The sequence below is a fragment of the Nipponia nippon genome, unplaced genomic scaffold (assembly GCF_047370975.1).
Source record: "Nipponia nippon isolate SJK-2023a ecotype South Korea unplaced genomic scaffold, ASM4737097v1 scaffold_1, whole genome shotgun sequence".
In the NCBI taxonomy this organism is placed as follows: domain Eukaryota; kingdom Metazoa; phylum Chordata; class Aves; order Pelecaniformes; family Threskiornithidae; genus Nipponia; species Nipponia nippon.
This window is the reverse complement of record NW_028262290.1, coordinates 147135726-147158036: the sequence shown is the minus strand read 5'-3', so window position 1 is coordinate 147158036 and position 22311 is coordinate 147135726. Positions and strand designations below refer to the sequence as shown.

The window sequence follows — 22311 nt, the reverse complement described above, 5'->3', positions numbered from 1 at the left end:
CATCGGCAGGCATATTTAAAACCCAAGATGAATTGAGCGCATTTACTGCTTTAGAAGCACTTGCTAAATTGTAAGTAACTAAGTCTTGTTGTATAACTGCATTGCACTCAAGGGAACAATTTAGGTTTTGAATTGTATATGTTGGTAAGTGAAAACTATGTAGGCATTGATTATTTTTTCCCCTTGACCTAATCACTGTTTGCCTATGGCAATATCTGATATGTTATGTGTTCACCAAGAATTGTCTTGGGACCACAATGAGGCATTTTTTTAGCTTCATTAGTAATCATAGTTACATTAGGAATAGAAAGCAATGGATTAATATACTTGTACTGTAATACACCAGTTTTCCTATTTATTGTAAAGGTGGAAGTGAACTCTGTAGGTGGGAGTCTGAATTTGTAAAGACAGAGGAGATCAGATTTGAAATTTTGTGTATTTTCAGCAAGAATTTAATTTAAAAAAAAGGAAAGCAAATGCCTATTTAGATAAGTTATTTTTTTGTGTTGTGAAAAAAATCCTTTCTTTGTTTCTCCTTATGTATTTGTAGTCTAATGATAGAACTTTTCTTGGTAATACTAAAGAATATGAAAATGATGCTGAGTAAAATAAAATTTAGTAATGTGTTTTTCATTGCCTGAATTGAACAAGCTGCCAAAAGTAAATGACATAAATCGCGAGAAGAATATTTCTTCTCTCCCCCCGCCGCACCCCCCCCCCCCCCCCCCCCGGGAATCTGATGTGTATCACCCTTTAGACAAAAATTCCAACAGAGTACCTTAAGAAATGTGTTTAACTTTTGACATCCTGTTGATTCCTTCAAATGGTTATTTTGTTTGTGTGCTAAACTACTTGTTTGTAGTGTAAGGGATTAAGCGAAAAAGTGTAAAAGATTGAACTTTTAACTTCTACTTATAGGTCATGTAACCAGACACATGGACACTCTGCTTGTTCAATAAAGTGTTAGCAGTTAAAAAATTCCCACACAATTACTTGCATATTTGCATGCATAAGAGGCCAAACTGTGGCCTATCTAAATATAGACTTGCAGTTTGGTATGTCTGAGAACTAATTCTAGCACAAAACACCTTTTCCTCATTGACTTGTCTACTATGTGCATTTTTTCCAGCTATGCAGCTGATGGGTGAGCAGTTTTTATTTTAGCTTAGAGCATTCATTTTGCATTATCTTTTAGTATAAGTGCTTATATTATGCTTTATTTTTCAAAATACACGTGATGGAGTATTGCCTTTTTTCCGCCTGAACAGCAGTGACTCATATGAAAGTGGACTGAGATGCTGCACGTGGAAGTGTGTGCTGTTGTTGCAGTGAGAGTAGTTCTCAATTTGTAAGATCCGTTAACTGGAGATGGGTGTGTAAAGAGATGTTCAACCTTGGAAGTATGATGGGACAATATTGCTTTGAAAAGATAGTTATCAAGAAATAGGGTGATGCTTTTGATGTTTGTATCCACATGAGGGAGACAGTGTGACAGGCTCATTTGCCTTAATTGGTGGCAAAACTTGCCATCCTGAAGCACAGTGTTGGAGAAATCACTGAATGTACTAGCTGTCTGTAACATCACCGGCTCCTGCTATTAACTGATATGCCTATACAGATTTTTATTTTTCCCTCGTTAAAGGTAACTGAGATTGAGGTTTCTGAATTGTAAATGAAGCCATCCAACATGTCTTCTGACCTTTTCTTTAAAACAAACAAAACCTTAGTGTGGTCATGGTTTTCTCTCTCTAATCTTTGGACTTCTGCCCTAATATGTAAAATAATATCTTAGTCTGTAGAAAACACTGACTCTTAACTCAGTGTTTTGTTGCTCAGCCTTTATGGAAATGTTGCTGAAGGTGGCCAGTGGAGTCAGTTAGCTATAAATGAAAGTCTCTTAGAACAGCTGACTTCAGTATGTTTCTTTATTAGTAGCTTATTTAGGGTCATACACTGCTAGGAAGTTCTGTAGTGATGAGAGGCTTTTCTCAAAAACCGACCGCTTTTGTTCAGGGCAGCTCTTAGAGGATCTGGAACCTTGCCTGAAAATTCCTAATACCTGTAGGTAGCATTAATTAGCAAAATGTTTGGAACATACAACATTTTCCTGTGTTGTGTTTGACAGTATTGTGACGAATTGGTTAGCAGGCAGACTTACTGTCGCTTTAGAAATTTATGTGGACCAGTTGTAATTAAATCATTTACAGCAACATCCCATATTTAATTACTTATTGGTATTATTGTCCCCTTTTCAACCTTTTAGGGGCTTAATTACAATTAGCTGATAGGTGCATAAAGATCACTTTCATGGTTTAGCTAAAACCATGGCCAGTAAACTATTTCCTGATTTTTATTTGCTATAGTAGTGTCGAAATATTATATTTTGTTTTGAAGACAAGCCCACATTGTTTATGAAGTGGCCGACTGGGTTGGTAGATGAGGGGAAACAAAACAATCTCTAAATTATTTCTGGTAACTAAGATGAACAATCTGGTTTTGTAAATTTGTAAGTTTTTGTTTCAACTTATTAAGGTGAAGTGACATAAATATTTAAGCAACTTTATTCCTTCAGAGTTGACTTGGGATCTCTTGCTTTGCTTAAGCTGAACCAGATAAACTACCTTTTGTCCTGACCTTTTACACAAATAATTGTGCTGCTCCCAAAGAAAACTGAAGTTTAAATTGTTCAGATACAACTGAAAACACCGTACCTGTTTTTTACTTGTTTGTTTTTCAAAGTAATTGGAAAAATACTGTGGGACAGCTCTTTAATATGCTTTGATCAGGTTTTAACTGTTCATTGGGAGTGTTCCAAAAATAATACCAAGCACATCTAAATGTGTGGTTGAGAAGGAATAAGCTGTGGTTTATCCCAAATACACAGTCTGGAGGTAGTAATTTCTTGACGTTATCATGGTCTCAATCCCTAATTTTTTAAAAAAATTATTTACTCTGCATTTTCACATTTATTTCGTATAATTCTATTAAGTCTACATCTCAAGAATTTAATGTTTCTTTGTGCTTAGAATAGATATTTAGTCACTGTCTCTTCCTTCCCCTTAACCAAGAGTTAAAAATAAACCTGTAAAACAATGGCAATATGAAACAACTCATTGGCAGGAAGCAAGCTGGTACTTAACCAGAGGAATTCTGCTTTGGTGTGCACATGCCTTAGAATTAGCTGTTGGAAAATTTAAAAATGAAAAAAAGCATATGCGGTCTTTTCGGGAGAAATCTTCCCTGTGAGTAATAAAAGCACCTTCCTTTGACAGACAAGAGACTATGGAAACATTGGTCTTGCATTAGGGGATAATACCAGCTTCCTTAAAATATAATTTCAAAGCTGAATTTTCTCAAATTCTGCATTTTCCCCCCGCTTTATCCTTTTCCCCTTCTCCTCCTCCAGTCTTTCTCCAATATTCACTCCTGGACCAAACTTGTATACAGCATTATTATAACCTCATGTTATAAAACTGAAAATTTTAAAATGAAAATAATGATTTGTAATAAAAAGCCTGACAGACTAATTATAGTATTGCATTAATTATTATCTTATTTCAGCTCTGTTCCTTTCACAGCTAATTCAGATCTGGGTTTTGGTGTTTTCTAATCCCTATTGACACTGTAATTTTGAGAGAGAGAATATACTGGGGAACAATATATATAAAATCAAGAAATAAAAATTGTCAGATAAACAGTTGATTTCTAAAATGTTGTCTTGGACATGTTAGTAATAGAATGCAAGGAGTTCTGTTTAAATGCGATGCTTTGTGGATCTTCTGGTGAGTGTAACACCTATATACTATATAATACAGCTCTTGAAATCTTCCATTTCTGGATATCTTTATAGCATGTACTAAATAGCAGTAATTAATTCAGAAATTCGTGCATTGTGCAGCTAAGTTGGTATATCATTGATGCATTTTACATTCTGAGTTTTTTTTTTCTCCCAAAATGTGTGCAATTCTTATAATGGTTAAGGTATAGATTGATGTCAGTGCTACTGTATAGCTTCAAGACTGCAATTTGAAGCTACTTTAGAAAAATACAGTTCTTTAGACATGGTGAAGCTGAAGTTGAATGGAAGTCCTATTAGTGGTGAATTACATGTAAATATTAATAAGGGAAGAGTTCATAGCAAGTCCTCAGTTTGGGAAACTGAGCGTGACAATTTGCTGAAATTATGTCTGTCTTGAAAATTATCGCATCTGCATATCTTCAGTTTTTATTTGAACTTTTAAATGGTGCAGAAGGTGCCCAGGTTAGTTTTTAAGCAAGCATTTGGAAGTTTTGGCAAATATCATTGTAATGGATGTATGGTAATGAAGGAAGTTAAGATGAAAGATGAATTGGACTGAGTGACTGTTCAGCCATTTAGGCTAGGCTAGTTGCGTGGTTTGGTTGTTAGACATCTCAGATTACGTTGCCTTAGTTCCCGCACTTGGTTGGCTGTCTTCAGGTCTTGACAAAGTTCTGGGAATTACTTTCTGACAGTTTGCTTTGTTTTTCTTTTTCAGGATGCTTCGTCTGCAGACATTCGGAAAGCATATCGAAAGCTTTCACTAATTTTACACCCAGACAAGAATAAAGATGAAAATGCAGAAACACAGTTTAGGCAAGTAAGTGCAATGTGTAGCAATAAAAGTTTTAGGGAAAAGAGAAATTTTTTATGATGATGTCGTTTTAGTAAGAACAATGGTACGCCTTTGAAATGACTAAGTTGGACATTGAATTACATTTTTCCTGATGTAGCTAGATTAAAAACAAGTACACTTTTTTGTAATTAACAGGTTGAATAACACAGATTTAGTATTTACCTGTATATTAAAAATAATTTGAACATAATACTTATACTCTTAGGAGGAAAATACGTTTTGCACTTTATGTGAGACTGTTTATAAAAGCACTAGGGAAAATTTCGGATCAGTTCTCAATGCAAGTCATATGTAGGCATAATTTAATGAAAATAATTAATTTTAATTTTTGAATTTTTCGCCTTTTGAATCTTTACAGAGTGAAACCACAAGACTGTTGTAATTAGCTCTACCTTTAAAAATATACTTCTGATGACTAAATACAGGCTACTTAATTTCAGTAAGATCTTTAGGATGAAACAAATGATACCTTTTATTTTTAAGGTGTAACTGAGACAAGACTCAGTCTGACAGGTGTGAGGAGGGGAAAAAAAAGTCTTTTGTAGGAGTTGCTTGTTTGTGTATCGGATGATACTTTGTATATGAATATGTCACTGTTTCTTTTGCACACAGAGTTGCTTCTTCCTGTTGTAGGGAAAAGTGAAAAATGGCATTAGTTGGCAAATGTAAGATATGATACTACTATTCAGACTTTATAAACTCAATCCTAAAGTAAACTCTTTTGTGTGGTTTTTTTCTTGTTCTGTTTTTGTTTTAGTTGGTGGCCATCTATGAGGTTTTAAAGGATGAAGAAAGGAGGCAGAGGTGAGTTAATTTGCACAGGTTCTTAAATATAGCATTCATGCCAGTGATATATTGAAGTTCTATTTGACTTAATTGTAACTCTTCAGATGATTTTTTTTTGCATAATTTGTTTGTAATTCCTATATAGCTGTTTAATTAAAGATTGTATGTGGCTTAAAGGGGAAGCTGGTGTGTATTTTTGTGTGATATACTGGTTAATCTTTAAAACTAGTATTTGAAAGAACCTGAAAAGCTAGATGTTATTTGGAGCAATTTTTTTAACACTTAACTTTTAAGCTCACTTTTTGCTGAGTTGTGTCAATTATCATTGATTTTTTATTAAGGCTGTGGTTGAAATGTAGGCCACTGATTCAGCTGTCAGTCATATCTTACTATATCAGTAAAAGGTTTGTTGCATGATATTTAAGGATTATTTCCAGTTTATGTCTTCTTCAACATTGTTTCCTGCTGCTTAGTTAATTGTTTTTCTTTCAGATGTATTATTTATAATACTGTAAACTTTGATGTACATAGCACATTTTTTTTAAAAAAAATAAATGGTAGTTGTCCTTGCTGCTTCAGGAGCAGGTCCAGCAGTGCCTGAAGAAGATAGGATTAAGAACTGAAAACCTGGGGCTGATCTGCTTTCTGGAAAACTGTTTTGAACTCCCCCCCTTTTAAGCAAATGAACATTTAAACTAATGATTATCAGGAAAACTGGGATGCTGAAGGAGTTTTACTTTTGGGTTGGAGTTTTAGTAAATCATCTTCCGTCTTACAAATCTTTAAACAGGGCTTCACAAGACATTTCTTGAAGGGTTTTTGGCTTTGTGGATGTCTTGGCAGGAGTCCAGGTTTTATAGTACAGATTATCTACTTTTTGATAATCCTCTCTTGAAGTGTCATGAAAATGTACTTCATAGAGGTACTTTTGGAAAAATTTTTTTCTTTTTAGTTTCACCTCTCACAAGAGAATTTCATTGTGAAGTTCTACTCAAGGAAAGTTTAAAAAAATTGTTAGTTAAGTGGTTTCAGGCCACTTGAAAAGTGAGTTATCCCCAAAATTTTACCACCTGTTTGTTTATAACATTGTTTACATGCACTTTGTGATATTGACTCTCTGGAGCTTAGTTCCAGCACGGAACTTCTAGGAATTTCCTTGCAGCTGTAACAACAGCTTTTTGCATGGAACCATGATGCAGTAGCTTGTAAAAATTATGTTTTTAAGCCTTGTATACATTACAAATGTGACTAACTTACCCAACTTGTGAGACTATTGTTAATTAGTGCAGCACAGTAATTACAAAGGAGAAGTTAAAGCAGCAGTAGATTGTTCCAGCTTAGATTGATTTCGTTGTCAATAACTTATTTTGTACATAGACAATGTCGTATTTTTCTTGCAGGGTGTGGATGTCTGGTTGATATTACCTCTATAGTTGATTAAATAGAAATGTAGTGAGTTAAATAGTGTTTACCTTCAGAGAATTTTCCGGAAATAATATGCAGAGTTTAGAAATAACATGTAGAGTAGCAGAGCTATATGGTCTCATTGGTTTGAGAAAATCTTTATTGATCAGAGTTATTACACAGCCTAATGATAAACTCTCAGTTGAGCTTGTAAACGGAGTGTGGTCTGTCCTGTATCCTGTAAGGCAATGTTGTAGCATGTCTTTAAAACAGGTCTTCAGTAAGTGTGCTGGGAGCTGCTCCCCCTGTAATATTGTTCTGTTGTAAGGTAACTCATGGGTTTCTTGCAAGCCTATGGTGAAGGAAAGGGGAGAGTTGTTGCTTTTTGGGATCTTCCTACTTTAGATGTTGATATTTGGCTATGCATTGTCTGAGGTGCTGGAGCTAGTGGAAGAGGCTCAAAGTTTACTGTCATGCCCATGCACTGGTGAGAAGCTGTGCTGCACCCTTTGTCTCTCAGGGCTTATCAACTCAGTTTTATGCTGATTCCAGACACACCTATTTGGGTCTGCTGTAATAAAGTTCTCTGCCAGATGTGTGGTGTTTTTGTGGTTCCGCCCCGTGTCCCCCCCGCCCTGCCCTGCCTCGCCCTGGGCAGTGTGGCAGTTTTTATTTCTAAAGTAACTCAAAGACCTGATGGGATGAGATGGAAATTAGCTCCATTTCTCACAAATTAGTTGGCGAGGAATTCTGTCAGTTGAGCTGGGAATCCCTTCACAACTGGACACCTAAATGGTTTGGGGCATGGGATTACACTACCTCCAGAAGAGTGAGCTTCAGGCTTCTGCTTCTGCACAGCGAAGTCAGCTGTACCTGCCTCTTACTGCTCATCTCAAAAGTGGTGTAATCCAGCCTTGGTCCTGGTATGTGTGCAGAGTGGAACCACTAAAGGCAGGAATAAGGTCCTGCACTGTATGAGTGAGTGATTAACTCATTTTGAAACAATAAAACTGGGTCTAATTACAGGCTTCCTCCACGTCTTGGTGAACATCAGAGGTGTTAATTGTTTGTGCGCGTGTACAGAAACAGCTTTCTAAAAAGACAGATCTGTTGGCCAGCTATATGTAATTATTCTTCTAAAACCTTTGTATTGTCATATTTCTCAGTGAATTTTTATTTTTGTCTGATGGCAGAAGCCTTTCTTAAAATATTATAGTTCCTCTACTGACAATTACAGTACAGGACTTAAAAAGTGGTTTGTGTTTTTGAGAAAGTTACATAGTTGCTTGTTGAGTATACTAATATTATTAGTAGTACTACAGAATACAGTAATATTACTGTGTTAGTACTTTTCTCTTACACACTTTGATACATAATCAAAACATTCTAATTGTCTATCATTAAACATACATGCAGCATTGTTTAATGTAGCAGTGTTTAACATTAAATTAAACATACAGACAGCAGAACATAATATTTTATGTTTTGTATACACACTGCAGAGTGTGTGAAATTCTACAGAAAAGTTTATCTTTAGGGTATGTAGATAGGTGCATTTCTTGAAATACGCTTTACTTTAGGGCATTGGTAAAACAACTTGACGATGATAAATTTTATTAGTCTTTGATTATTTTTAATTCATGAAAAAGTAGATAGTTTTACACACTTCTATTAATTGTAATTAGGCAAATATCTTGGATTTTAATTTCATTGTTTGTTACCACATTAAGGAGCTTTTTTTACCTACCAGGCCTATCCTCTGTAACAATGTAGGCTTGATTACAGGAAGCATTTGCAAAGGAATCAAGATATACTTGTTTAGAGTAAGAAAGATGTTTATCTTAGCTCTCATTATAATTAAATGTCTGTATTCATAGGTATAAATTGTTCTGGCTGACGTTGCACTGGATGTCTTTGACAGCTTGAGGAAAAAAGGGCCCCCAAAATAAAAAATGCCAGTGCAGTCTTCCCATAGTTCAGAATAGATCTCATTAGTTCAAGTTTATAGTATATAAACTATATCAGATCTCTGAAATTATTTGAAATATGAAAGGCAGTGGCTCTCTTAAAGGGAAGAGTAAATTATAATTATATTAAAATAGATGATACTGTAATTAGCTACTACAGTTAATGGATTTTTTTTTCTTGCAATGTAATTGATTCTACAAAGAGCTCTAAAAACTATTTCATGAAACTTCACAGAAGAATTAAATTTTAATAATCTTGCAATTGGTTACTTGTTAGTACAAGACTAACAAGTCTTGTGTAGAATCCTGATTTTTAAAATAAAGATTCAACTTAAGTTATAAATGGGGATTTTTTTGTCTTTTTGTTTCTGTACTGGTGCTTTGGGGTTTTTTTAGCTTGCTGACTGCTACACTTCAGAGACAACTGGCAGGCATACTCATATGTCAAAGATTTGCTGCATTCTGTGTACATATGTTTGAGGAAAAAATACTGCAGATGTATTTTTCCTTTTCAGCTTGATTTTTTTTTTTTTTACATAGAGTAACAATTAATATAGGTTGTGGAAAGAAGAATGCTTTGTAATTGAATTTTGAATGTAGTTCTTGATGCACATGGATTAACCAACTATCTTTCATAGTTAATATAGGCTTCTGTAAAGAAATTCTTTAATGAGAAACTTGCTTTTAATTAAACCACATCCTAAATTTGGAAATCAAGATTTAAAAATTATGGGAAGCTTCTGAGTTTCAGTAGGATCATTCTCCAGTTGAAAACCTAAAAATCATTGATATCTTTATTTTTCAAATACAGAGCTTAATTACTATTGAAAGCAGTGATTTATCTTTTAACAGTATATATTCTAAAAAGTGGGTTATAATAGAAGCTATCTTCCCTTAAAATGGCCAGTCGTGTGAGCCATAATGCTCATTGATAGTAAAATCAATAGAGCATTGATTCTGAGACTTAATCCTTGGAGACTGTTGTTCAGAACAGCGGACATAGCCTAGTAAATACAGAGTGCTGTTTAAAGTGTTTAATGCAAGAGACTCTGCTGTCTTAATTTATTTTTTCTTAACAGATAATTTATAATAGAAAGTGGTTGCCAAACGTTAGTTTGCAATCTTGTTTCACGTATTACTGTATTGTTACCATTAGCATATATGGACCTTATTTAATCAGTAGCCACATTTTCAGTACGTCAATTAACAAGCCTTATTGTATAAGAAAGGCAAATGCTTAATAAATTTATAGTAGTATTAAAAAAAAATCTGTCTTGATTCTACATATATTTCTCTGAAGCTTTAAAAGGAAGGGCATCTTTTGTGAAATCTTGTTATCAACCTAATTTGTTTTAAAAATAGTTTTGTTTGTAAAATATTTTCTTGTATTCTAACAATAAAATGTTTAGCAAATGCATTATTATTTTTTAAATGCTAAAACTTCTACTTAATTCTTACACAAAAAGTTAAGTAGAAGTTTTAGTTTTGAAATAATGTCCTAAACAATTTTTCTGAACAGAGTTTATGTTAAGGCATATGTAGTTAATTCGTTCTGACTTACTGGGAAAGGAAAAAAGTTATTACTTCAAATTTTACATTAATGGCTATTAATCTTAGGATTTTCATAATTGGCATGGAAGATAAATTCATATTACAAAATTCTTACTTCTGGTAGCATTCAGAACGCTGCAGAATCTTGAGGTGTTAAATCTTTTGCATAGAAATAACAGTGCCAACTCGAACAAATGTTTTATCAGAAGTGAGCTTTTCTAGATGCACTGAATTAAAGTATATTTTTATAATTGAAAACCATTGCCTCTTTTTCTGCTTAAAAAAATGAATTTGCTCATGGAGATTTTTTTTAGTACATCTCCAAGGTATCAATTTAATAACTATCAAAGTAGCTAGTGCAGTTGTTGCATTTAAATTGATTTACATGTCAAGACTGGCAGTTTAGCAGCTGCGCTATTATTCCTGGATCGGTCAATTTACTTGAGAAAAACCTACTACTGAGTTCTACTGACCTGCATGACAATATAGGCCCTATTTCTATTCCTGTAATTAGGCCTGCGCCTAACTCAGAATATTTTTAATTAAAATATTTTGGTCAATGTGTTGCACCAAATTAGGCCTTTCAGTGCAGATTTAATTCTGGAAACGGTGTGATTAGAATATGTAATGAGTTGTGTTCAATTTAAGATTAACAGGTTGTGCATCTTGAACATACAGGTTTTTGAGTTTACTGTAGAGATTTTTGTTGAAACTTTACTCTGAAAAGTTAACAAATAGAAAAATCTGTTTTGCATGACTGTAGCTTGTTTATTTTTAAATTGGTGATAACATACTGTAAATAAAAGACCCCAGGCATACGAAGATATTTCAACACATTTGTGTGAAGAAAAACTGACAAATTGTCATAAAATGGTTTCTGTACAGTCAGTAGTGTTAGTAAAATTAAACAGTTTTAAAATAGATTGATTTTGGAGACAGCTTTTCAAATAGAAAATCAAAATCGTCTAGCTGTGGTGAACTTCGTGTTCTAACGTCAAAATCAAGCCTTTAACTTAAATTCATATCTGACACAGAATGGATGTTAAGTCTGGCAGCATTTTTACCTAATGGATATCGTGCTACTGAAGGACAAAACAAAAGCAAAGATACCTCTCCCCTCCCCCCAGCACTTGTGCTTTTAATTTGTAAAAGCATAAAAGGTTCCTAGTGTTTGAGACTTTTGTTCTTTGCTACCTATTTAGTAGTTTGTGGTTTGTTATTTGCTTCTGTCGTGGAGACCTGCCCACTGATTACTGGGCAGGTAGAACACATTTACATTTCTAGAAGTCTGTTATTTCAGAAGTGAATGAACTGGGGGGTGGGCGGGGGGCTGTTGCAGGAGCAATCAAATTACTTTTTTTTTTTTTTTTTTTTTGTGCAAAAGACGAGATACGTTTCCCCAGCATTTGGTTCTGGATTCTGTTTGTTTCCAGATGCAAGCCTAGCAGCTGACAAAACAAGGCATTGCTCTATAAAAAAAAAAAAAAAAATTACTAAATGATCTTTTGTGTGTGTATTATTCAAGTGGTCTGTGGGTTATCATTTGTTTTGTTTTATAATTGGATGGTTTGGCTTATTTCATTTTTAGCTCTCCATGAAAGCCTGTTATATTTGCTACTGTAGGTATGATGATATTCTGATCAATGGACTACCAGATTGGCGACAGCCTGTATTCTACTACAGGCGGGTGAGAAAAATGAGCAATGCTGAGCTGGCATTACTCTTGTTCATTATACTCACAGTGGGTCATTATGCTGTGGTTTGGTCAATCTACCTGGAAAAACAGCTGGTAAGTATTGGTAATAAATCAAACTTGCTTCAATTATTAGTATTGAATTTCCTGCAGAAGTTCGCATATTATAGGGATCTCTACCACTTCCCCTGTTTTGAATTTGGATTTTTCATAATTTAGAAGGATTATACTTTAAATGGTGATAGTTATAGAATGAGATATTCAACATATCAGAAACAGTAATCTAAAAACAACTTAATTTTTCTAGAATTGGTAATAAATAGCAAGAGATGGTTCTTTGGTTTTTAACTGGAAGGAAGAAGAGGAATAAAAACTCTTCTATCATCTATTGACGCAGAATCATATGCTACTGTAGTTGTGGCTATGGTTTTCCTAAATGTTGTTTAAAAATAATAAGTTTTTATTCATTTAAAAGTCATACTTGCTTTGCCTTTGTTCTTAGCTAAATGCTTTTTTGTTTTGGGTTTTTGTTAACAGGATAGGCATTGGTAAGCAGTACAAGCCACATTATTTTTTGATTATTTTATTTTTTGTCATATAAAAATCTATTGCACTTAGTAGACTAGGAAAAAACCTAAGCATAACTTGAAAAATATTCATACATTAGCATCTATTTACTTTTTTTATTTTCCACTGCATTATTGAAGTTGATGAATGAGAAAGGAGGCAAGTTGAATGCTTTCTCCTCTTAGAAAACTTTGATTGCTATGGAGATACACATGAGTGACAGAACTGGACTTCATGTGTGTTTAAAGACTGGATACCATGGCAACAGTTATTGTTAAGATAGATCATTTTACTTAATCATGTAGGACCCCTAGATACATTTGCATAAATGCTACTCTACTGTTTACCCTTCACAGAAGAGTCCCAGTAACATTTGTGGTTTACATGTTAATGATAACCTGTAACCGTAGTTCTTTCTACATCAAGGATGAACTGCTTAGCAGAAAAAAGAGGGAGAAGAAGAAAAAAACAGGCAGCAGGAGTACAGATGAAGCCAAACTTGCAGCTCTAGACAAAAATGAAAGGTGGGAAGGAACTCTCTTGTTTTCTGCATTTTAAAATATTTTATCAGCTACTGATTTAGTTCTATCATTTTCTCCTTGCATCTTTGAACTATTTTATGAGAAAAATAACTGTATTTGTAGTAACAGCCATTGCTGATGTAAAGTGTGCCAGTGTAGATGTGTTTTCAGGTTTTGATTTGTAAACAAGTGTGTGGTGTTTATTCAGCAGATCAACAGTAATCGAAAGACTAAGGCTGAATTAATGGCATCTGGCTTATAGAAGGGTATTATTTCTAGAAGTTGATTTTAGAAGATTTTACAGCTTCTTCCATCTTTGAAGATTTTTGCCTTTGATTACAATTAACAAATTTCAGTTTATTTAAGCTTTAGTTTATTACCATACCAAGCAAGGACTTTTTATGGGGTTTAATGCTTGTCTGATTTAATGCTTTTTATCTGCTTAACTTAAAACCAAGCGTGTTGGTAAAGGCTTCTAACACCATTGTTTAAGAAACACATAGAGAAATAGTGACTTTCAGGACACTCCAAAAGATACCACCATTTCTTCTATTGATTCATAGAAAGAAATAAAGGGTTTAAATAGTTCACACAGCAGGGGCATGAACTGGATCAATGCAGGATGGAGATCAGAGACCATTCTGCCTGTCGTCTTTCCTGATGACATCAGTGAGTAATGCTCTAGTGAACTGCAAATGACATTAATTTTTATGTATTGTTTTGTTTATGCTACAGTCTTCATATCTGGTTGTCAGCACTTGTGAACATTTGGTTGAGGCTTGCGGGTTTTTTTTGGTTTGGGGTTTTTTTAAACTGAAGTGATTGTGTGGCTTATGAATTTATTTTCTTGAAGAAAGGCCCTTTTTAAGAGATTAAAATACAGCGATGATTAGAAGTTTGGCTGTTAGGTATTTTGAATTAAATATTCAAAATGTATCTTTATTATTATGTAGCTACACATTTTTATAGGAGTTGACAAGTGCTAATCATCATAAAGGATAATGGGAAAGTTCTGACTTTGAGATTCTGTGGCAGTAATGAAAAACTTACAATTTTATTTGACTGCAGAATACTGGACAAACCACAGTGGCATGACTTACTTCCATGCAAGCTGGGAATATGGTTCTGTCTCACTGTGAAAGCTTTACCTCAGCTATTCCAGGTAATAGTAATGATTTTGAGTTATATTACTTTATTTTTCTTGATGGTGTTATTATGCATAATCAGATGTGTAGCACTTGTTCTTGTGAATTTCGTAGCTCAAGCACATACCATATATATATATATATATATTAAAAAAATCAGTCTTTGGAGGCAAATTTAATATTGTAAATATTATTGGAGGCAAATTTAATATTGTAAGTTCATACATCTAATAAGGAATAGCAGTGTCTTTTAAGTGATCTGTTAACAAAAGTGTTTTTATCTCAAATAAGTAAATGCTATGTTTTCATAGCAGATATATGTCATTTAAATTTGTGGGAAGAGTGAAATTACTTTTTCTGATTGAGTGAGCTTTTTTGTGAGTCACTAGATAATGACAATATAAATTGATACCTGAAATTACTAAGGTAAAGTAAAAAAGGTATGGTTGTAATTTATAAACATAAATGTGGCTGACTTGCCCATGGTTGTGTTTGTTTTTTAATCTAACACTATAAACTGTAAAATTTAGCTGATATTCATCCAGTGTAAGTATTGTCAGATCAGTTATCAGAGTAACTTTTTTAATGTCAAATGTGCATTCTTTTCATTTCCCTTGAATACACCCATTTGTTTTTAATGTCACTGCTAATGAATATGGATCAGGGAATGCAAAGTAGATTTTACTTTGGTTTACAAAAATATTGAGTATTAATTCTGAAGTATAAATAGTATAAATAGCATCAATGTTCAATTTCTGTCTGTGTTCAAGCTGGAAAAAGCATATAATTCATAATTCCTAATCTGTTCGCAAAAGGCTTGTAAAAATTATAAATGCAATGAAGTCTGGTCTTTCAGCATCAATTTTTATAGCCTTTAACCTTGCCTACAAAGAGATGCAAAAGTTAGTATCTCCTCCTCTTTTAAAAGTTTCATCAGAACTGTGTGGCTATTTTATTAAAGAAACCTTTCTTTTTGCAAGTTTTTAAAGCAAAAATGATGATGTGTAATTAAATCAACTGTTGCGGCCAAATCAAGATTTGATGTTTATTCCACACTGTGGTGAGTCAGATGGAAAAGAATTAAGTTGAGCAATTGCTGTTGCTGCATTTTTGAAACTTTATTCATAATTACAGTACTTTCCCTTTTGCCTTAATTGCAGAATATTATAGAATATAGTAAGATTCATGAAGAATTTTAAATTAGGACTTCTTATAATCTTTCTAAGCTGTCATTTTATCATTTTTATGATTTTAAGGTAGTCTGTTAAGAAGTCAGTGTAACACGCTTCAGATTTTCTGTTCAAAAATCAGCTTTTCTGTCTGTCAGATTAGGCAGAAAAGACGAATACAACGGAAGTGATGTTTCACGCTTTGTAGGCACCTAGCCAATACCTCTTGCTGTGGATTTTAAATCCATTAAAATAATGGTAGTGGAGAAAACAGCTATCTGATAACTCATGGAAAATTGGAGACCAGCAAGCAGGGATTTGGTGGCAGGGGAAGCAGAATGTAGAAGAACTCAGAGATGGAAGGCTTTGGAGCAAGGAGGACGCGAAGAGACAGGGTTCTAGAGTAAATTGCCCCATATGTAAATTACACTACCGCTTAACTTCAGGGTTTGTTTTGTTGTTGTTTAAGATGACTTGCTGATTATGTAAGTTAAAATGTAATAAAATATAAGTAATCTTCAATATCAAGAATATTCAGGACTTCAGGTACCTGGAATTAATTACTGTAGCTTATTAGTGAACAACACTTAAAAAAGTATTACCTCTTCTGAAGAGCATAAGAGCAGCAGTGACCTCATGCTGGAGATGTTTTCTGAAATGACAGTGCAAAAGATACCTTGTATGTTGTAGCTAGCTGGACAGGGAGACCTCTGGGCTCTTTTTGGCTTGTATTTAAGGTTTTAGCAAGTTCTGCCATAGTTGCGATTACCAACATATAACAAACAAGTAGCTATACTTACATGATTATACCCTGGTAGAGATCCTGTTTTGACTATAAGTGCTTTTCTCTTCAATAATACACTAACATAGGCTTGAGATTTCAGAGTATTTCAGGCTTTTTAAGTAGAATCACTAGGGCAGCTTATCTGGAAGATAAGACTCCTACAGATATTCTGTAGTGTTGTATGTGCTAGTTACGCATGCAGATTGTTTAACAAGGTGTTAGCAGTGGTTGATATAAGGATGGCTGCTATAGATTTTAATTGTTTATTGAGTTAATCTGAATGATTTCTTCAGTCATTTAAGAGCCAACAAGTTATTTTCAAAGTTTGCCGTCATTCATCTGCAACTAATGCAATTGTAGATGAACTTCTAAAAATGCATCCATATTTAAATGAACCCCATTTGGGACAGAAAAGGGTAAGAGTTAGCAATACTTTTAATTAAATGTTGCTTCTGCCATTGAGTTTTTCAAAGCCCTGTCAGTGCTGAACTGCTTCCTCAAATTAAGGAAACAAAACCACCTGCCTGTGTACACAAGTTCTTCCTCAAAGGCAACTTTATTAAAAACAACACCTCACCCCCAAAACCAAAACAGCAAAAACCAATAAAACAAAAGCCACAAGGAGAGGTCAATTTAAACTTTTTGCCACTTCTTGTATTGATTGCTTTTACCTAGCATCCATCTCTCCCCCCATTAGTTAATGTGAATATTCTACTTACAACAGCTCTGTCTCAGGATTCAGGTTGCTGAGCTTCTGCCCATGCCTGGCTCTCATTTATCCAATTGAGTGTCTTTCTCCTACTTCCCCTCCTCCTTCAAAATGTCAGATTTCAGAAGGAGGCACTTAAAATAATTAAGGTGGGCCTTTACTGAAGAAAAATGCTTTGTTTGCATGCCCTTGTGATGGCCTATGCCATTTTATCGTAGTCTGCATTTTATGTCAAGAAACGGGAAGAAAAATGGTGAGAGGAGGATGAGAGAAACTAAAACCTGATTGGTTTTTTTTTAAACTGGTTGACGATTGTATTTTGAGAGAGGCTATATAGGCTTTTATATCTATGCATTTAGTTTAGTTAAATTTGGGGGTGAAAACAGCATCTTTAAGCTTGTTTGAAGAAGCCAAAGGAAAAGAATATATAAAATGTATCATAAATCAAATATCTGTGGTGTGAAAGAAACATTAAGTGGAGTGTAAATTACATTGACTATTACCAAGTTTAATTCTTATAATGTAGGCTCAAGAAAAACATAAAAAAAGAATGCAAATTGTTTTTAAGGTCATTTATAGTTTACTCTTTCATGAGAATGACCTGGAAGAAGGCTATATGTTTAAAAAAAAATAAATAAAAGAAGGAAAAAAGGAAAGAAACAAAACTCAATTAAAATGCTTATTGGAACTGAAAATTGTTCTTACAAAGAAATAAACCAGCTAAATATAGTGTGCAAGAATTTCAGTTCAAATGGTGAATGGAATACGGAATAGACAGTTGTGTTAAGTGTACTTTTCTTTTGTGGGCGAACAGTCATATGTCAATTGCAGTTTATTCCCAGAACAGCTGACTAGAGTTTTTTCTTTGGATGTGCAGACATACAACTTAAGAAAAGTCGTCTTTCTTAAAAATGTTAATTATTCTTCACAAAGTATTTCCTTCAGAAAACTGAAGATAGGAGTGTTCGTTAGCGTTCCTGTCAACTACTTTTCCTCCACCTTGATGTGGTGAAGCTTAGCAATGAATGTCTTTATTTTTACACCAACATCATTAATGCCAGTCAGCACTAGGAAATGTTTTTTTTTTTAGTTAAATTATGAGCCTGCTGTTGGCCTGAGTGTAGTGAAGCAGAAAGCATTTTTGTTTGTTTCAGACAGAAATGGATTCTTGTTCAGAAAATAGAGTTTCCTGTTATCTTCTGTCCATACTAGTGTAGGTGTAGCGCATACACCCTAGCAGTGAACTGTTGGAAGAACTTCGGGTGGCTCGCCAGTAATGAGAAGGCAGTTCAAGCTTGATACGTAGTTGCACTGGGTATAACCTAGTGAGATTATCAACAAAGCTTTCAATTACAACTGAAACTTTTGTTTATAAAGACCTTTGTGTAGCATGAAGTGAATTAAAACAAAAAGGCCAGTAATTTATTTTTATGTAGACTACCAGATGGTAATTACTGTAGCTGATTTAGTAGCCTGGAATAGATTCAAACTAGTGACCCAGAGGTGTTTAATTTCTTGGCATTTTTCTGTCAGGTTTTCTTTTAATCCATGATTACATTTCAACACCTGTTTAGAGATGGTTCAGCTTTGGCCTTAAATGGATTGGCAATGTGTCATTAAACTCAAGAGGCTTTGCCAGCAGGGCATCTCCTTTGGCAAAGTTAGCTTTTAAGCAAGATTTGATTAGGTCATCAAACATTCATGTGGGTTGTTTTTGTCTTCCCATATGACTTTATGTAAAATCATCATGTGAGATTGAAGTAAAATTTATTGCATTTAATAATGTATGCCTTAAAAAAGAGATTTTTTTGAAGGGATTTATCCAAGTCAGTAAAGTTAAATATCTCGTTAATTCCCAATTTTAGAGGGTTTTGATGTGTCCCAACTTACTGTACAGCACCAGTATTGATATAAGTTGTGGGGAGCGAGCAATTGCAGGATGTGTGGCACGAGTGATTGCCCATTTGCTCTGTTTCTTGCTATTTCACAGCTGTTGGGAGAACCAAAGTAGGGATGAAGCTCTTGACCCCGAGGTCAATTAGAAGCTTAGAAGCAGGTCAGAGGAGAGTGGATGGTAAAACAAGTGTTCTGGGTGTATGCAAGTGAGCAAAAATAATTTGCGTCTTACAAGGTACTATCTGAGGCTTTGGAGACAAAATGTGCTTTCCTGCATAGTAAATGTTTTAAGTAAATGTAAGACACTAAAGAAATTTGCCTTTAATTGCCTGTTGTTCTGTGGCAGCCAATTTTTTTCTGCTCTTTCAAATCACCTACTGTATGTCTGCATATCCCACATTAGGACACACATTAGAGGAGTGTAGCTCTAAGAGTTGCTTGTGTGTACAAGGCGATACTGGCTCTCAGTTAATGGTACTGTTCTGTTGTGGTATGAGGCTTCACGGGGTATGAATAGGTCCCAGGGAGGCCTTGCAGCATTGGCCTCAGTTCCCCCTCCTGGCTGCCTTTCTTTCACCAGTGTGGATGTGGAATACCCAGCAGATACTGCATTAGCACAGCCTGCTGCTGGTCACCCGGTGCGTCCGAGGCTTGGGAACCATGCTTCAACTGCCCACAGGCTGTATGCAGCTGAAAAGCCTGGCCACACCTGGTATTATTCCAAGGTTGAAACATTATTTTCTGATTATAAAGGAGGAAGTAATACAATTCCTATTTATTTATTAGTTTCCCTTTGAGTAAACATGTAAAAATGCTAGAGAGAAATATAAATCATAATGCTTAACTTTTTTTTTTTTATTTTTACATTATTTCTTACCGTAACACGTTGATATTACTAGTCTATAAACCCATCAAAAGAGTGTTTTTGCTGTGGTATAATGCCTGCCATTTTTATTGTGTAGAAATAGCAAATTGAAGGTCGGATATTATGGTAATTTTAATTTGACTCCTTTTTATCTCTGTTCTTTGTACAAATTATAGAAGAACACTGTACTCAAAAAGACAAAAAATTCATTGAAGAACTTCATACAAAGATTTAAGTCTATAGATTGATTTAAAAAGAATTAATGCAAAGAAAAATATTTCAATATACTGATTTTAAGTATGCTTGTGGGAAAGTCTCCAGGTAACCGTAAATTCTGAGGGAATGCATTTTGTTTGTATCAGTCCCTCACGAGAGAAGTAAAATGTGAAGCTGATCCTATCACAAAATGTGTAATGAAGATTCACGTATGGCCAATACAGCAAGTTGTTTCCAATGTTTGCCTTATTTCTCCTAATCTCTAGTCTTTCTGAGGTAGACCAGAAAGCCAGGAAGATTAACGGGAGGGAAAAAAAAAACCCACAAGGCAAACAAACCAACAAAACCTCATCACCCACCCCAGAAGTCAAGGAGAGGCCGGAGTGGCTGAGTCTTACTCAGAACTGAAGTTTTTAGTTCCAGAATTAGTACAGTTTGAATAAATACTGCATCTGTTGATTTAAAAACAACAAACAAACCAAAACAAAATTAAAAAAACCAAAAACCCCACAAAAAACCCCCAACCAAAACCCCAAATGCAAAACTCCCAAACAAACAAAGAAAAAAAAACCCTTAAAAGTCCAGTATCAAGGATTTCTGTATTTCTGTGTAACTCAAGTGCAGCTTTGTCTTGGCAATCTCAAATTTATTGATACAAGATGATACTGATATAAAGAGGAACTGAAATACAAGAATTTTTCAATATTCTTCGTTCTTAATTGTGGTTAAAATACTGAAAATATGTTAATGAAGTGTTTGTCTGTCAATTTTATTTTTCTTCTGCAACACTTTTTGAAACTTTTGGTTAAATATCAGGGTAATCAGAGGAACTTCCTATACATGGCAGTTGAGATACAATTTAGAAATACTAATAGCAGAATTTTGCGTTTCTAATACAGTCTTTTTTCATTCTGTTCCTTTTTGGAAGGCGTATATTTGAAGTCATAGTATAATAAACCAGCATATATTAGCCCTCTTCATTATTCTTTTTGCTTAACTACATGCATATTACTGCTTTGATGGTAAAGTAACGTATTTACGTTGATGTTCTTTTCTGAAAACTTCTTAAACTCCTGCAAATGAGAACAAAATATTTCTGATGAGGTAAGCTGGAGCTTTTAGTTAGAACAGTTCCAAGCTTTGTATTTGTGTGTCTTTTTCTTCTGTGCCTTTCCACCCCCAGAAGGACAAAAATGCTACTTTTCTTATGTTTATTACCTGTTGAAGGTGAAGTATACATCAGGTATAAAATTCTGATGTTGAGCATATTTTGAGCTGTTTGGGAAAAGACGCTCTAAAAGAAAAATCATTACTGAATCTTAGGAAGAAGCATTAGATTGGAAGAGGCTGTATCTATATTGCCAGTGGTTTTAGGGCCCTAAAATGTTTGTATTGAGGCAAAATGACTGCTTAAATGTATCACACTGGAAAAGTAAAAAATCTAAACTAAATCTATTTTGAAATACTCCTTCTACCAAAACTGAATATGCTTGAAAACGAATATTCCTGTTTAGACTGATACTGTTGAAAACTAATGAGGCGTAAATTGAAATGTGCTTATTTATGTTAAGGCAGAAGTTTTCTTCAAAGAACTTCCTATTTTAAACTGTTTTCCAGTGTTTCTTTCATTTTGACTTATAAGGTCTAATACCTTTATAGTCTGTGTCTAAAATATTTACTCAGGTATGTCTTTTAATTTCTCTTTGCAACCTGTAGAGCCATTTCTTATGCTTTTGTGGGAAGGATTTGATTTTCAAATCTTCAAAATCCATTTTGATGAAATTTTTTTATTGTTTTTTCCTTTGCTTTACTTTATATGTACACATTTTTATGTGTGCTTCAAAATGTGCTGTCTCCCCCTTTTTTTGTGATTATGGTATCAGCCATAATAAACTGTGGTTAATAATATAAAAGACTAACGTTGCCTTTGTTACCTGGATATTACTCCATTTGCAGTGATAATCCATTTTATATCTATAAAGCAACAATACTACTAAATTTCATTTATGTGCTTCTGACTAGTTTTCTTTGTTGTTCAGCTATTGTGTCTCATTTTCATCTGAGCCACATTTCCAATTGTTCCGTGATTGACATGCTGGAGAGATTGACAGTTACCCCCTAGTGCCTGCTGTCTGGAGATCCCACAAGCAATAATGGATTTTACACCAGAATTTAGCATCAAATATTGGCTTTCAGTGTCAAATGGGTTAAATTTAAATGCCGGTTAATTGTAGCCATTTTGAAATCATAGCCTTAAACAAAAGCATTTTTTGGATATCAGTACGTCTGAGTCCTGTGTATGCCATGCAGCCCAAACGTCTCAAACTTACAGCAGAAGTTAACCGTTACATTTATGGATGTTTCTGTTTCTTAATGATGCAAA

The 22311-nt window shown here is 34.3% G+C and overlaps 1 protein-coding gene across 2 annotated transcripts in view; it reads left to right on the top strand.

Annotated features, from left to right (window-relative positions):
- The window catches only part of DNAJC1 (DnaJ heat shock protein family (Hsp40) member C1), a 112387-nt gene that overhangs the window by 33238 nt on the left and 56838 nt on the right, over positions 1 to 22311 (top strand). For both annotated transcript variants that reach the window (XR_015708746.1, XM_087776578.1), the window contains exons 2-6: positions 4518 to 4619; positions 5413 to 5459; positions 11987 to 12152; positions 13050 to 13147; positions 14213 to 14306. Coding sequence is in view for 1 of the 2 variants with exons in the window: in XM_087776578.1 (XP_087632704.1) it covers positions 4518 to 4619; positions 5413 to 5459; positions 11987 to 12152; positions 13050 to 13147; positions 14213 to 14306 (507 nt within the window). In the remaining variant the exon portion in view is untranslated. The remainder of the gene's footprint in view (positions 1 to 4517; positions 4620 to 5412; positions 5460 to 11986; positions 12153 to 13049; positions 13148 to 14212; positions 14307 to 22311) is intronic.